Here is a 13995-nt window from a genome sequence, read left to right as displayed (position 1 = left end):
ACGCGCCTCAATCTGATTGTGGTTTTGGCACGTAATGCCGCATAATTCAACTTATACTTCTGCCATGATGGGATTCGCCACACGAGGAAATGAAAACGCTAACCTTTTTGGAAATTATGAGCAATGCAGCGCAACAACGCCTGCAGCAAACACGTCTCGCCGTGTGCTTTGCCTACTACACAGATAAACAGCACTGGTGCACACAAGGTAACGTTTATCATAAACTCACCACTCTCGCATAACATCTGCTGTAACGTCGCGGCTAGTTATCGCCAGTCACAGGAAACAGCATAGAAAGCTTCGCTTACATCCATTCTCGCGGTGCATGGGATCCGCATTAAGGCTACTACATGATGGAACATTTAATTCGAGACTGTGTGATCACGCTTCGCCAGAATTAAGCTTCTTAGCAGATCCTGCGTCCCGCAAACTTTCTGCTGTTGAAGGCACGTTTGTTTTTCACAACTTCATTTAACACTCGGCGTAGCTGCAGCCCACGCAGTAACATATGCAAGAGTGCCGACTCGCCTATGATGCAATGCATTTGGCTCGACCAACTGATGCACCCTCCATAACAGGCGCCCAGCATTCCATTGTGCTCTAAGCCTCCGCTTAACTTCTCTCTTGTTCCTGGCTTTCCAAGGTACTCTCGTCCCTTTCGCCTTCGCTGTCCGTGCGCGCAAAATATCTGTACACGTTTTCATCGCCCTTAGCTTATTGTAGTACTGTGCAATAAACTGGATGTAGCACAGGTGCACTCTAATTTTGTTTAAGTGAAATGACTACTTTTAGAGATCCTCTCTTCGCTCACTATGTATTACGACTGTGCTTGTAGACTTCTGTCTGTTCGACACCATTACGTAAAATCGATTCACAAGACCTTTCTCATAGACGTAGTAGAAACAGTTTTAATAATCTCCGCTGCATCTTTTCTCAGCCAAGCTCTCCGGAAAATCTGTCATACACTTTTTGCTGGTTGCTGCAGCGTTCGATAGTAGTCTTGAGATTGTCCTCCTCCTAATAAAAAGCTTCGCGGTCCAAATGCACACGAAGAAAGCGTTGAGGGCCGCCATTACATGCAGCAGTCCACTGTAGTCCCCATGGTTATCTCGGAAATACCCTGCAAAGATAAAGGTGGCACTAAAGGAAATCATGACACAGGAGAACAAATTTCGGCAGAACATGATAAACATTGGAGAAGCAATGCGAAAGTGGCAACACAGGGCAAAGCTCCCGATTTTCGACGGAGTTATTTGATGCGATGCATTTATTCCTCCTTTTAGTAGCTTTTCCGGGTAAATGGGTAGTTAGGTAGGTAGGTAGGCAGGCTCCTGTCTTGATTAAACAGAAAGTATATTATGGGGTTTCGCGTTCTAAAACCGCTTTCTGATTATGAAGCACGCCGTATTGGAGGACTCAAAAAATTTTGACCACCTGGGGTTCTTTAACGTGCACTTAAATCAAAGTACACGGGTGTTTTCGTCCCCATCGAAATGCGTCCACCGTGGCCGGGATTCGATCACATGACCTCGCGCTCAGTAGCCCAACACCTTAGCCACTGAGGAACCAGGGTGGGATCTGTCTTGATTAAATTCAGGCCTCTTCAATAAAAATAAGTGCGCGACCGATGTGCGTTTGAACATCTTCGTCCCAAGAGAGCAGCCTATCACTGTAATCATGAGGCCGGAATGATTTTTAACGCGAGAGCGTTAAGTGCGCGGTGTCGGTGTCGGCATCGGTGGTTTTGCCCATGAGGGAAAATTGCCGTATATATTTAGGTATATGTATATGCCACGCCTTGCTATATGACGTGCGGTATATGCGGGCTATAATGCCAGCTAGACCATTTTATCTCTGACGTAGCTCATACCTTGTATCACATTCCTAGCAAATTTATTCGTCGAGATTCGTTGAATGACAGCCCAAAAACATCATGAAAAAAAACACTGACAACGCATGCCTTTAATGCTAGATCTTCTTAGAATAAATTTTAAAAGTGGGAAAGAATAACAGAAACCTGAAAATGGCGTAATGTTTTTTGTTTGGCGCGGCTGTGCACAACCTCCGGGATCAGCCCAGGCAAGAGGACGCGTGCCTACCAGAAAGCTGGCCTTCGTGCATACCGTTCACCGCCAGCGCTTCCCGGTAAACGTTATGATTAAATAAGCTGCAGTTGGGAAAGATGAGGTGCACTCAGCTGGGGATCTTTTATAGCTACCGCGTTCCACTCTAAAGGCGAAGCTTAAGCGTCCCCCAAATTTTTTTCTCATAGGGTAGGAATAAAGGCGGACCTCGCACTTTCTAGATACCCGTAGATGAAAAATAATGGCTGCTACCGAAGGTAGTGCAGCCTAGTACATCGTCTCAAACAGCTAGCTGTCACGAGAGAGTATGTAATGCAAGAAATTTGCATAAGTGCGTGCCAAACGTTTGGTACGAGAGGGACATGCGTGTGATCGGGACTTAATAGTTACAGCATTAGATTGTTGCGTTGAAAGACAGAGGTTGCATCCCATCATCGGTAACGCATGCCTTTATAGCTTTAAAGGCATACTTCATCAACTTTGGAGGCGTGTTGAACGTGCTCCATTACGTGACAGAGTGCATGAAATTGCCAAAAGGATACAAGGTATAGAAACGTCCCTTTGATAAATGAAAGTGTGCAAGGCCGCCTGTGACGCGCGCATGTGCAGCTTTCGAGATATCACGATGTAAATATGCGTGCTTACGGAATCAGCGGGGCTAAGCTCTGCCATAGTTGTTTCCTTATTGTCTGTTTCTTAACACGTTACAAATGTTAGTGACACACAGTCACCTTAGAACAAAATGACAGAGCAGGGTAAAAGTGGCCAGCTGTCCCTTAGCCTGGTCTTCAATGTACTCTTAATTTTCCTTCCGGCATATCAAAGGCTCATTCCTGTACAGAAATTCAGGAACACACTGTTGTGTTTTGAGCACGTGATCTTCTCGGGCTCAAAAGCACGTGATGTACTTTTTAGACTGCTACGAACCTATTATGCAGCGAATAATGTTGTAGTTCTGTCTTTCGCATTCACTAGTAAACCGTCCTAGAAGTAAACCCCTTTCCCAAAGGGTGAGAAACAGACCTGTTGTCACCGTTCTTGCACAAATAAAGCTATTGGCGCTCACGGTCAATGAAGACTTGCTTGTAATGAAATTTCTTTGCTGGAATGTACAAGAATGTAGCTTTAAAAGAATGTTTTCGCCCTCGCCTTAACTTGCATCATGGCTCGTTTAAGGTGGTGGCGCCAGTCAAGTTGCCGTAACGCAGGTTTTTCGCCGATATTTTTGTCACTCATGTACAGTTGCTTTCCACAACTTTCTTTAATAGCCGGTGTAGCTGCAGGCCACGGAGTAAAATATGCAAGGGTGCCGTCTCGCCTATGCTGAAACGGATTTGGTGTGGTCAACTAATGTCCCAGTGATAATAGGCGCTCAGTATCCCATCGTGCTCTCTGCCTCCGCTTACCTTCTCTCTTGTTCGTGGCTGTTCAGAGTACTCTCTTCCCTTTCGCCTTTGCCGCCTTTGCGGGACGTGTTCGCCAAATATGTGCACCATGCGGTGGTCACTTTTGAGAAACAACGGTGTCGAGAACCCTTTCTGCTATCAAAATATAAAGGGTGTCCCAGCCAAATTTAGCCAGAGTTTAAAAATATCACCCGCCGTGGTTGCTCAGTGGCTATGGTGTTGGGCTGCTGAGCACGAGGTCGCGGGATCGAATCCCGGCCACGGCGGCCGCATTTCGGTGGGGGCGAAATGCGAAAACACCCATGTACTTAGATTTAGGTGCACGTTAAAGAACCCAAGGTGGTCGAAATTTCCGGAGTCCTCCACTACGGCGTGCCTCATGATCAGAAAGTGGTTTTGGCACGTAAAACCCCATAATTTAATTTTAGTTTAAAAATATGGAAATGCCACTATCAGGGCAGAACAAAGGCAATGTTGTTTGCCGTCACTTGGAGGTGCTCAAATTGTTTATTTCGTTCCGCCTAATTAGATAATGAGGCTAATATTTACCCAGTTTCTCAAATATTACAATTAGATGAAAAATGTCAGCGAGTAAGTTGTTGAGTGACATGAAAAACCCCCCATGCAGCTTTCTGATGCTCACTACATGCCTCATAAAAGTGTTTTCCGAGCGTGAAAGCCCGCAAATGCACGCAAACTTGCCACGTCACTCACCGCTCCAGGCACTTTGCGCGTATCCGTGGGCTTCTTTGACGCTCGGAAAAAAACACTTTTATGTGGCACGTAGGGAGCAACAGAAAGGTGTATCGGGAGTTTTTCATGTCGCTCTACAATTTACTCATCGGCACATTTCATCTAATTATAATATTTGGGAAATTGATTAATTGATGCTTAATAATGGTTATCTATTTAGGCGGAAGGAAATAAATAGTTTCAGTATCTCGGAACGATGGCAAACGACATTACCTTTGTTCCGTCCAGGTACGTGGCAAGTGCATATCTTAAAACTCTGGCTAAACTTAGCTTGCACGCCCTTTAAAGCGGCCGGATGGCGCGCTTTGCTGTTGTTTCCACTAGAAGGGGTGCATCACCCTCCATGGTGGCGTATAGCGGCTTAACATTGCGCTGATAATCCCATAAGGTTGGGATCAAATTCTGGCGGCGGCGGCGGCCGCATTTCAATGGCAGCGAAATGCAATAGTACCTGTGTACGATTTCTTGGGTGCACGTTAAAAACCCCAGGTGGTCACAAATAATCTACAGACCCCTCCACCCCCTCCCCGGTCCTATGGCGAGCCTCACGATGAGATCGTGGTATTCGCAAGTAAAACTTCATAGTTAATAAAGTGGTATATCATTGCGGTGTGTGTGTTTTTCTTCTTTTTATTGCGTTTCAAACGCTTAAAGACATCATCAGCCACTTTCCAAGAGTGAAAAATTATTGTGATGCTGAAGTTACCCGTCGCGGCATGCTCGCGGACAACTTTCTGCGGCAATGAAGGGAAAGCTCCGCGGACATGGCTGCTGCACATGTGTTAACGTGCCAAGTAGTCTAGCAGCGTATGACAGTGATTTTTGGTTGCTTGGAACAGATGCTAAATTGACGCAGCTTCCACGGGCGACGGTTTCGTGTTTCCCCATACGCGGAAGGGAAAAGCCGCAAAATAAGTAAACCTTTGCACTCAGCTATGTGTTCTCTCTCGTTTAACTGTTGCTCTTAAGGTGTTTGTGTTTTCGCTTCCCCAGTCTAAACTGACGTCGATTAAAACGCAGGACTCCTTTCAGAAGCGCTCTCAGTTGTGCGCGCTTTGCATCCGTAGCTTTCCCTTCGGAGCCCCAGAAAGTGGTCCGCGACTGTAAGAGCGCGCTGTTTGAGCGGAGCAGATAGCGGCATATTGGCTGGTCCAAGTAGAGCACAATAATTTGTTCGTCGGTGCCAGCCTGTTTCTACGTGCATGGTCATCACTTGAGCAAAAGTGCAGTTCTGTGCTTGTTCTGGCATAAAACAAAAGTGTTCGGACGTTCCTGATTGCCTGCGGTGTGCCTTCACTGATATTGGGGCATAGTTCCTGCAATTCCCAGACTTAGGTTGTGTAGTGTGCGGTAACCACACTCGAAAAGCTTTAATTGTAGCCGGGGATGTTAGATTGGCCGCAGGATTTGCATGTCGGCAGCAGCACACCGTAATTCGAAGTTCATGAAGACAGACAAGATAACAAATCGCGCTTAAGTAAGCAATGTTACACGCCAGATGTTCTGTGTTGTACTGAATGGATGCAACCGCGAAGCAGTTCACAGCTTATCATTTCAGATTTTTCTTTACAAATATAACTTCAGTAAAAGCACACATATGCACAACATCACATTGTCTACCAGCTGCTGCCGTTACACGGACACTTAGGTAGAAAATTTTATCCATCTAAAACCGACAAAATATCCCGCAAACTACGGCAGGTGACTAACAGGGCAATAAACAGCGGGGACGAACAGTGGTAATCGGTAATGCCTGACACACACGGCGCTGCGCGGGAAACAGCGTAAAGGCGCCCACATCAAGGCCAGGTAAGAGGCGACACACAAACCAATTTGTCGACAATGAGAAAACCCACTATGCTTCGGTACATGCCGCGCCGTGCTTGGGCCGCTGCTGGTGGCGCAGCTCTATATGATAGCAACAAGTTTCAACACCATCTACGATTTACGTCACAAAGTAGCCGGCTCTCAGGGGCACAAGCTGTGTAACGTCATATCAGGTGAGTCGGCACTCCTCTTTATCGTACACCGTCCTCGTAGAATTCTTCACGGGCTGATAGCAAGGTCAGATAAGAGGGGCACACAGGCGTAGCTGGCACCATTGTGCGAAAAACACCTCGCAACAAAACAGAAGTCGCATGGAGACGTGACAGGCCGAGTCCCGTCCTGGCTTGCTTCCCAGACAATAAAAAACATCCTCAAGATGTCCTCAAATTGTTAAAATGTCCTCATCCCGTAGCCAACGCACTGAGGACATCCCTAGCATGACCTGGTATCTTTTCCAGAAAATGTACCTTACAGAACATTCTCAGGAAGTCCCGAAAGGAGCCTACATTATTATCCAGAAAATTGTAAATGAGTTATATATATAGCATATTAACTGTAAATTAGCGATAGTGACAAAAGTTCAGACGCCTGCGGCAACTAGCGATATGTATGCTAACCATCGTATCTATGCCATGAAATGTGCAATTGAATAAGTCTACAATGAATACTGTATATATATATATATATATATATATATATATATATATATATATATATATATATATATATATATATATATATATATATTTATATATATGTATGTATATATATTCGGTAAGAAAGCGCACATATGATATAGATGCTGCATGTAGCCTCTATACGTGCGCCAGGCAGGTGCAGGTGGAACGTCGATCCGCCCCTGCTGCTTAGCCGCTGTGTGGACAAAGGCGACCTGCACCTCTATTTTGATGCTGTAGGCATTCTTGGCTGAGCTTGCCCCCGGAATCTGCCTGTCTGTTCGTCTGTAACACTTGACCTACGGGCTCCATAGGAATACATGGGGTAGCGTAACGCTGCACGTGGGATGAACCCGGTGGTAGCGCAATACCAGGCTGATCAGGGCAGTGGAGCTGGTGGCGGATTTCGGTGGTAGTGCAATGCCTGGAACACGCACGGCTTCGCTGAAGCAGGCTTAAACCTACGCAAATTTTCAAGGCAAGAATGCTGAAACTTAGACCACAATGGAGGTAGCATGCAAGCTTGACGGGACGCCCAGAAAAAGACCGATCCCACGTCCTCATAACCGCAAGCCACTGTTCCTCCACGAGGCTGCAAATAGTTCGTACTTCAAACTTTCCCGGTTACCTAAATAAGATGGTAACCACAAAAACAAAATTATAAGCGCGTAATTTTATACGTTTTCACTCGTCTATTATAGCGAAACGGTGAAAGCCTAATTCTTTATTGAACTGAAGTAAAACGCTTGCTTCGCTGCAACTATTCATTGGCAAGTTTCACTTCATTTGGCAGTGAAGTTTCATGAGTAAAACGGGGTCAAAAGTAAAATGAACTGTACCGCTGACTTTTGAAGATTGAAATGTTCAGACTCTATATACTTTGTCCATGTCTGTTGCACACCTCATCGCTTCCTCCGATAAAAAGCCTCTTCAAGAACAGCAGACGCTCTGGAGGTATAAGCATGACACCATTTTGAAGAGGTCGCATGAGGACAGTATTGTTTTCCTCTGTCGCTTCTGTGATTGGCAGGTGGAGTAACACAACCCCGCGCGGTTCATGTGTTGGTTGCCAACTGCTGTTTCTTTTAAAGTTGTATCCTACTATACAATGCTTACGCACTATTGTATAATTTCTCAGTGGACTTTACGTTTTTTCGCTTCCAAAGATCCTTTTTCTAATGTCTTTCTAAGTTGTGCTTCAGTGGGCTGCGTGCACGAAGAGCCGGTAGGATATATGGCGCGGACTAGTGCAGGCTCTCAACCATGGAGAATGTTCCCCACAAAACACATTTTCCGAGGGATCCGGCACTTGTTGGGCATAACAACAAGGCCTTTGAGATTGGCTAATGCTGGCAACGTTATGCATGCAACAAAGTCACGTCCCAGACGAAAGTCAGGCAGCCGTCAGCGCTTCACGCGTTTTCTGCACTTTCCGCGGTCGAGTTTGCAGTGACCTCCGTTGCGATATTTTGTTCTTCGCAGGCATGCCCTCGGAATCGCAAAAAGGAGGTGAGTGCATTTTTTTGTTGATGAAGTAAAAACCTTAAGTGGAGCAGACTGTTGCGGTATTCTAGAGACGACAACTTTTTTTACGCTTAGCGGTAAGTACCCTTACAGACCATGTCGGCGAGTGACCGATGGTTTCGCCGCTTGAAGAACCGAAGAGTAGATGAATTCTTTGTGATCTTAAATCCATCGCCAACTAGAACTAATAGCGAGCAGAAAAATGTGTACCCATCTGGCTCTGGAGAGAGCACTTGGCACAATCAACTTGACGCTGCTAGTGGGAGCCCATTGTTCAGCGATGTTGCATCGTAATCCGACCAACGTGAGCGGCCTAGCGTCGAGCGAGACTCCGTGTTCTGCAGCAGCAGTTCGGATTCTGAGTGCCTACAGGAGCGAATGAAGGAAACGAATGTGCAGCTCGAAGAGCAACCTGAGGTAGACGATGTCGCACCGTTCAGCGACCAATTACAAGCATGGGCCATTCAGTATGGCTGTTCCCATAGCTCAGTTGCTGCCCTTTTGAGAATCTTGCGTGGTCATGAATGTTTTTCTGGTCTTCCACGATCAGCAAGAACACTGCTAGAAACGCCGAGGAAGTCATTAAACATAGTCAACATAGCTGGAGTGCGGCACTGCCACTTTGGTATCGTGCAACCTCTTCGTGAATTGCTAGAAATGGCAAATGATGTACCATTGGAGCTTGCTCTCAGTTTTCAAGTTGATGGGCTTCCTCTGGCACAATTTTGGACGATACAATTTTGGACGAGAAAACAATTTTGGACGATACTTTGTCATGTAAAGAAAAAAAAAACTCATGACCCCTTTGTTGTGGGTGTCTTCTTTGGCGAGAAAAAAAAAACAGATGATGCAAATGAGTTTATTCGACAGTTTGTTGATGAAGTTAAGGAAATCGTTAGCTCTGGCATCTGTTCTGACGCACAGGTTACACCTGTCAAAATAAATGCCATCATCTGCGACGCGACTGCAAGAGCATTCATCCTGAGTGTAAGAAACCGCACTGGACACTACAGCTGTACAAAATGCACTGTGAAATGCCACTACAGTGAAGGGAGAGTATGCTTCTCGGCAAAAAGGGGGAGTCTGCGCACGAACACTACTTTTCGAGGCCAATTTCAAGAGCAACACCATATTGGCAATACTGTTCTTGAGGAGTTGCCTCTTGACTTAGTCAAAGATGTGCCACTGGATTATATGCATCTTGCGAGTCTAGGAGTCATGCGAAAACTACTTCTGCTGTGGTTTCGAGGTCCCAAACAGGTTAGACAAGGGGCTTCTGCACAAAATCGTATTTCAGGCAAGAAAACAGAGCTTTCTCGTTTTTGTACCATCTGACTCAACCAACGTCCAAGAGGCCTACATGACATAGATTCCTGGAAACGACACAATTCAGGTTTTTTTGGCTTTATAGTGATCCACTGGTGTTCTCTGTAGTGCCACAAGGGATGTATGAAAACTTTTTCTATCTTCTTGTAGCAATAACCATACTTGGATCACAAAGCACAGTAGCCGCCGAGCTCGACTATGCTGAGGAGCTGTTGAAGTTATTTGTTAGAGGCTTTGCAGAAATATATGGTCAGCACCGTGTATCCCACAGTGTACATGGGCTTTGCCACCTTGCAAATGATGCAAGACATTTGGGGCCACTGGGCTCATGGAGCGCATTTCCGTTTGAGAGCCACATGGGCACCATCAAGAAGCTTCTGACAAAGCCGCAGCACCTACTGGAGCAACTGTGAAACAGAATTGCTGAAACAAAGAAGCTTTAGTGCAAAACGAAAATTACTGTAAGCAGTTCCCCTCTGCTCACTGCGCAACATAAAGATGGGTCTCTTGCGCCTCTTTGCCAAGGGCCACAGTTCAAAAAAGCGACGTTTCCAGAGGAATTGTCTTGGACACTAGTAGGAGAAATAACTGCTGCAAGCTTCTCGATGGAAGCGTAGCTGTGGTGAAGAACCTTGCGCATAATGCACAAGGTATGCCATGCATAAATGGAAGGAAGTTCCTGAAGAAAGATTCAGTATATTTGTCACATTATACCTCATAGCACTGGGAATATTGATTGTGTCCAAGCCTTCTTTGCTGCTGTGTTGGCCTCTGATATGGGTCTCAGAAAAACGCATGCGAGTTCCATTCAAAAAGAAGCTGATGTATTTCTTCTTTTGCACCTGAAGATATAAATTACGAAGAAACTCCTATATATTGAATTGTACAATACGTATATTGTTTTTCTTTAAGGTGATCAATATGCAGTCGTCAAGTTTCCTGAGGAAGGCGACTCTGTGGCTCTTGTACATACCAAATGGCTGCATGGTGACGTCTGCTTGTGGCCACAGGATTCCAAGAATGTTCCGTATTTAGAAAATGTGGAGCCTTTCCATCTTCCCACTGGCAAGTCGTGCCATGTGTGCCCATAGACACATTCAGTAAGTTTTACATTTCTCTTCTAATACTTTTGTAGCATGTCTCATGACATAGTAACCATATTCATGTTGGCAATGTACTTGAAATTGAAATGTGCACACATATCTCTGAAAGAAAAAGTTACTTTAGAAAGATTGTTTAGTTTGGTGGCACCAACTGTAGTTTTTACATGCTTACTAGGTGACAATCACTTTTTCATTCAGAAATGAAAGCTCGTATACGCACTGGCTCAACAATTTGTTTAAAGCTACATGATAACTCTAGATCTCTTAAGGTTATTAGAAAACATATGTAAAATTACATTCAGTTGAATTATTGGGGCAATGCTTGAATGTATGCTCAATATTATTTGTCCCTTTCCTTACGATACGATGCAGCGTGACAAAAGCTCAAGCAAGCTGAAAATGGGTCAGACTTCGTGAGTGAAGTGGACCTGGGAAGCGGCAAAAGAAAAAAAAAAAGTGTGCAGCGACTACCACTTCCACCGCTCTCTATGATTAAAAGTATGTTTACTATTTGTTTTTCACAGTAGCAAGCTTTCTTAACTATATTCTTCGTGTTAGTTATTCTATGCTACATCATTTTTCACAGTAATTTGCAAAGTGGGCCTGCACCTTCAAAGAAAACACATATGGGTTTTCCTGCCAGGTGGGCAGTGACCTGCCACTTTGCAAGTTCACCTCTACATTGTAAATTTTTATACAGCTCTGTAAAATCAATCTCTGTGCTTTTACTGGAAAGTGGCGACGTCTGAGTTTTGAAATCACGTTGCATGTGATTGGTACACTAAGGAATTGTAGCCCGTTTCTCGAATTCAGTCAATGCCGCCTTTCCCATTTTAGAAGCACAGAAGAGGAATGGGAGACGTATTCAAAAGCACTCATCACATGCATCAACATCTAGGGCTAATGATCCGAATGTTTGCAGTAAGTCTGTGCCTTTTTATAATATAATGAATGCATGTTTAGAATGCTGTCATTGCGAAAAATTGAATATTGAGAAGGAACTGCTCCAAGATGATGCCTGACAATACCACAGTACTCTTTCAAAATATGTCTACTGGTAGCACAGCATGTTATAGAAAAACAGTCAGCATAGGATGGAGCATATAAATAATTGACAGGGCATGTTTTCTCAATGGCTTGTATTTGAAGCTGTTGGTGCAAAAGTGGAACATAAAGCAGTTTCTACTGGCATTTTAACGGCTGTGCATTTTGATGTACCAAGTAAAGTTGAGACAAGAGTGACTGAGGATTGTCAGCCAGTCTCTGATCTCTGGACACGTTGACTTTTTTAGTTTCCAAGAGCCTTTTGCTTTGGCACTTCCAGTTTATTTGGAACACTAAAACCTGTCAGTGTTAGAGACCACCCGTCATGGTAGCTCAGTAGCTGTAGCATTGCGCTGCTCAGCACAAGGTCACAGGCTTGACCCCGGCACCAATGGCTTTCTGGTGCATCATAAGAGCACCACGTTGTCAACATTAACTTGGAGTCCCTCGCCACGGTGTACTCCAAAACCACGTCACAGATGTGGCATGTAAACCCCCAGTTAATTTTTTTAGCCTTAGGCACAAAAGCCGAGCTCTTGTACTTTGGGTATTTTGTTGATGAGGATCTAATAACTATCTTTACTGATTTTCCCTATGATTTGATTGCTACATTATTTGATGCTTGTTTGATTTATTTGATTTATTAGTTCGTTCCTGGCAACCCACATTAACCAGTAATTCTGGCGAAAAACTTCCGACACTGTACAAAGAAGCTGTTATTTTGTCCGGAATCGCATTGCCCAAAATACGCAAACACCGCCGTTATGAACCACGACCAACTCGTTCATTCGTCTACCCTAATAATCCGAAGGGAATTACACAATATTTACAACTTTACTGTAAGCCATTTAATTAAAGAAGTAAATGAAACACGGCGTAAGGGTAGTGTCGTATTAGAGGCTAATTATCATATAATTTGTTTCAGGATAGTTTCGAGAAAACAAGAGTTACAGCCATTTTCTGTAACCATACTCCCTCCGTAGATGACCATGTATTGACAGCAGGCGGGACTTCTGTAACGTTTACACTTTCACTGTGACGTAACTAAATATGATAAGATAATGAAACTCCGCGTAGTAATAGAGTCGTTTTAGCGGCCAATCTCAGTTTAATTTTTTCCAAGATACGAACATTAGATTGAGAGCAACAGAACATTGGCGAGAAACTTTGCTTCGCCACAAGGCGTTTTCTGCTCGCCATCCCGATTTTCCCGGAGGGTAGCCACAGACAGCTTCGCTGTATAAATAAGGACACTTTACATAGATTAAGAAAATCGTATCGCCCATATACACAACGGATACTTATAGAACGCACAACCGGTTTAAAATTCAGTCAGATGAAGTCAGAAAGAAGAAAGCAGGAGTATACTTATAGAACGTACAACCGGTTTAAGATTCAGTCAGATGAAGTAAAAAAAAAGAAAGCAGGAGTATAGGAATAAATCCGAAAGTGGACAGTATACAAGGATACAGATATAATATACGAGCAAGACACATTCTAATAAATTAGTGAAAAGATAAGCAATAAAGTGCAGTAGGGGCTGATACTGTTACTCACAAGTATATATCGTGTGAGTGTTTCAAACAACTGACGGCAATATCTATGTCAAGGCTACACAAGAATTCCCTTAGGAGTGTGGGAATCCGCCACTGAAGCATGTTCTTACCCTAGTTTGCGCGGCAATAGTCTATATCACAGAGCTGAGGATTACGAGTATTGTAAGCACTCGTATGAACTTCAACTTATCCTAAGTTAGTAAAAAAAAGTCATCGTTCTTTATTACCCTGATCTACTAAGGTGGCAAAGCCTGAAGTTACACAGTGAAGCAACATTGAGAACACGTATGTGAAGTGTGGAAAGTACGGAAACGCATGGGTAATATGGAGAACTCATGTGTCCACTGCCTGTTGTGAAGAACTGTTGTACAATTTTCACCACGGTGTTTTTTTTTCCAACTCGTACGGAAATTTGTACGAGCATGCATGTTTTGTTTTTTAATTGTGCCTTCGATGGAACGCGGCAGCCGCGATCTACCTAAAACCGAACTCGTGAACATGTGCCTAGCCGCAGAACGCAATGGCCACAGAGTAAGGTAACTGCATGCTTAAAAAAGTTTGCACCCCATGGGGTTTATCTTGTCCCACAACAATAATAATCTGCCTCGCTTGCGCTCTCTTTCTACAACCCTGCGAGCCCGGTATTTCCAGGTCACCAAAGGCATGTGCTTTATCAGCGTGACATAGCATTCGTG

At 44.3% G+C, this 13995-nt stretch overlaps 1 protein-coding gene across 1 annotated transcript in view; it reads right to left on the bottom strand.

Annotated features, from left to right (window-relative positions):
* Positions 1 to 890: 890 nt before the first annotated feature.
* The window catches only part of LOC126526131 (monocarboxylate transporter 5-like), a 30987-nt gene continuing 17882 nt past the window's right edge, over positions 891 to 13995 (bottom strand). Inside the window, exon 4 of the mRNA XM_050174083.3 lies at positions 891 to 1120. Coding sequence (XP_050030040.2) covers positions 909 to 1120 — 212 coding nt within the window. The 3' untranslated portion in view covers positions 891 to 908. The remainder of the gene's footprint in view (positions 1121 to 13995) is intronic.

This window comes from Dermacentor andersoni, chromosome 8, assembly GCF_023375885.2.
Source record: "Dermacentor andersoni chromosome 8, qqDerAnde1_hic_scaffold, whole genome shotgun sequence".
In the NCBI taxonomy this organism is placed as follows: domain Eukaryota; kingdom Metazoa; phylum Arthropoda; class Arachnida; order Ixodida; family Ixodidae; genus Dermacentor; species Dermacentor andersoni.
Note: the sequence above shows the minus strand (reverse complement) of the source record. Positions and strands in the feature narration are given on the sequence as shown.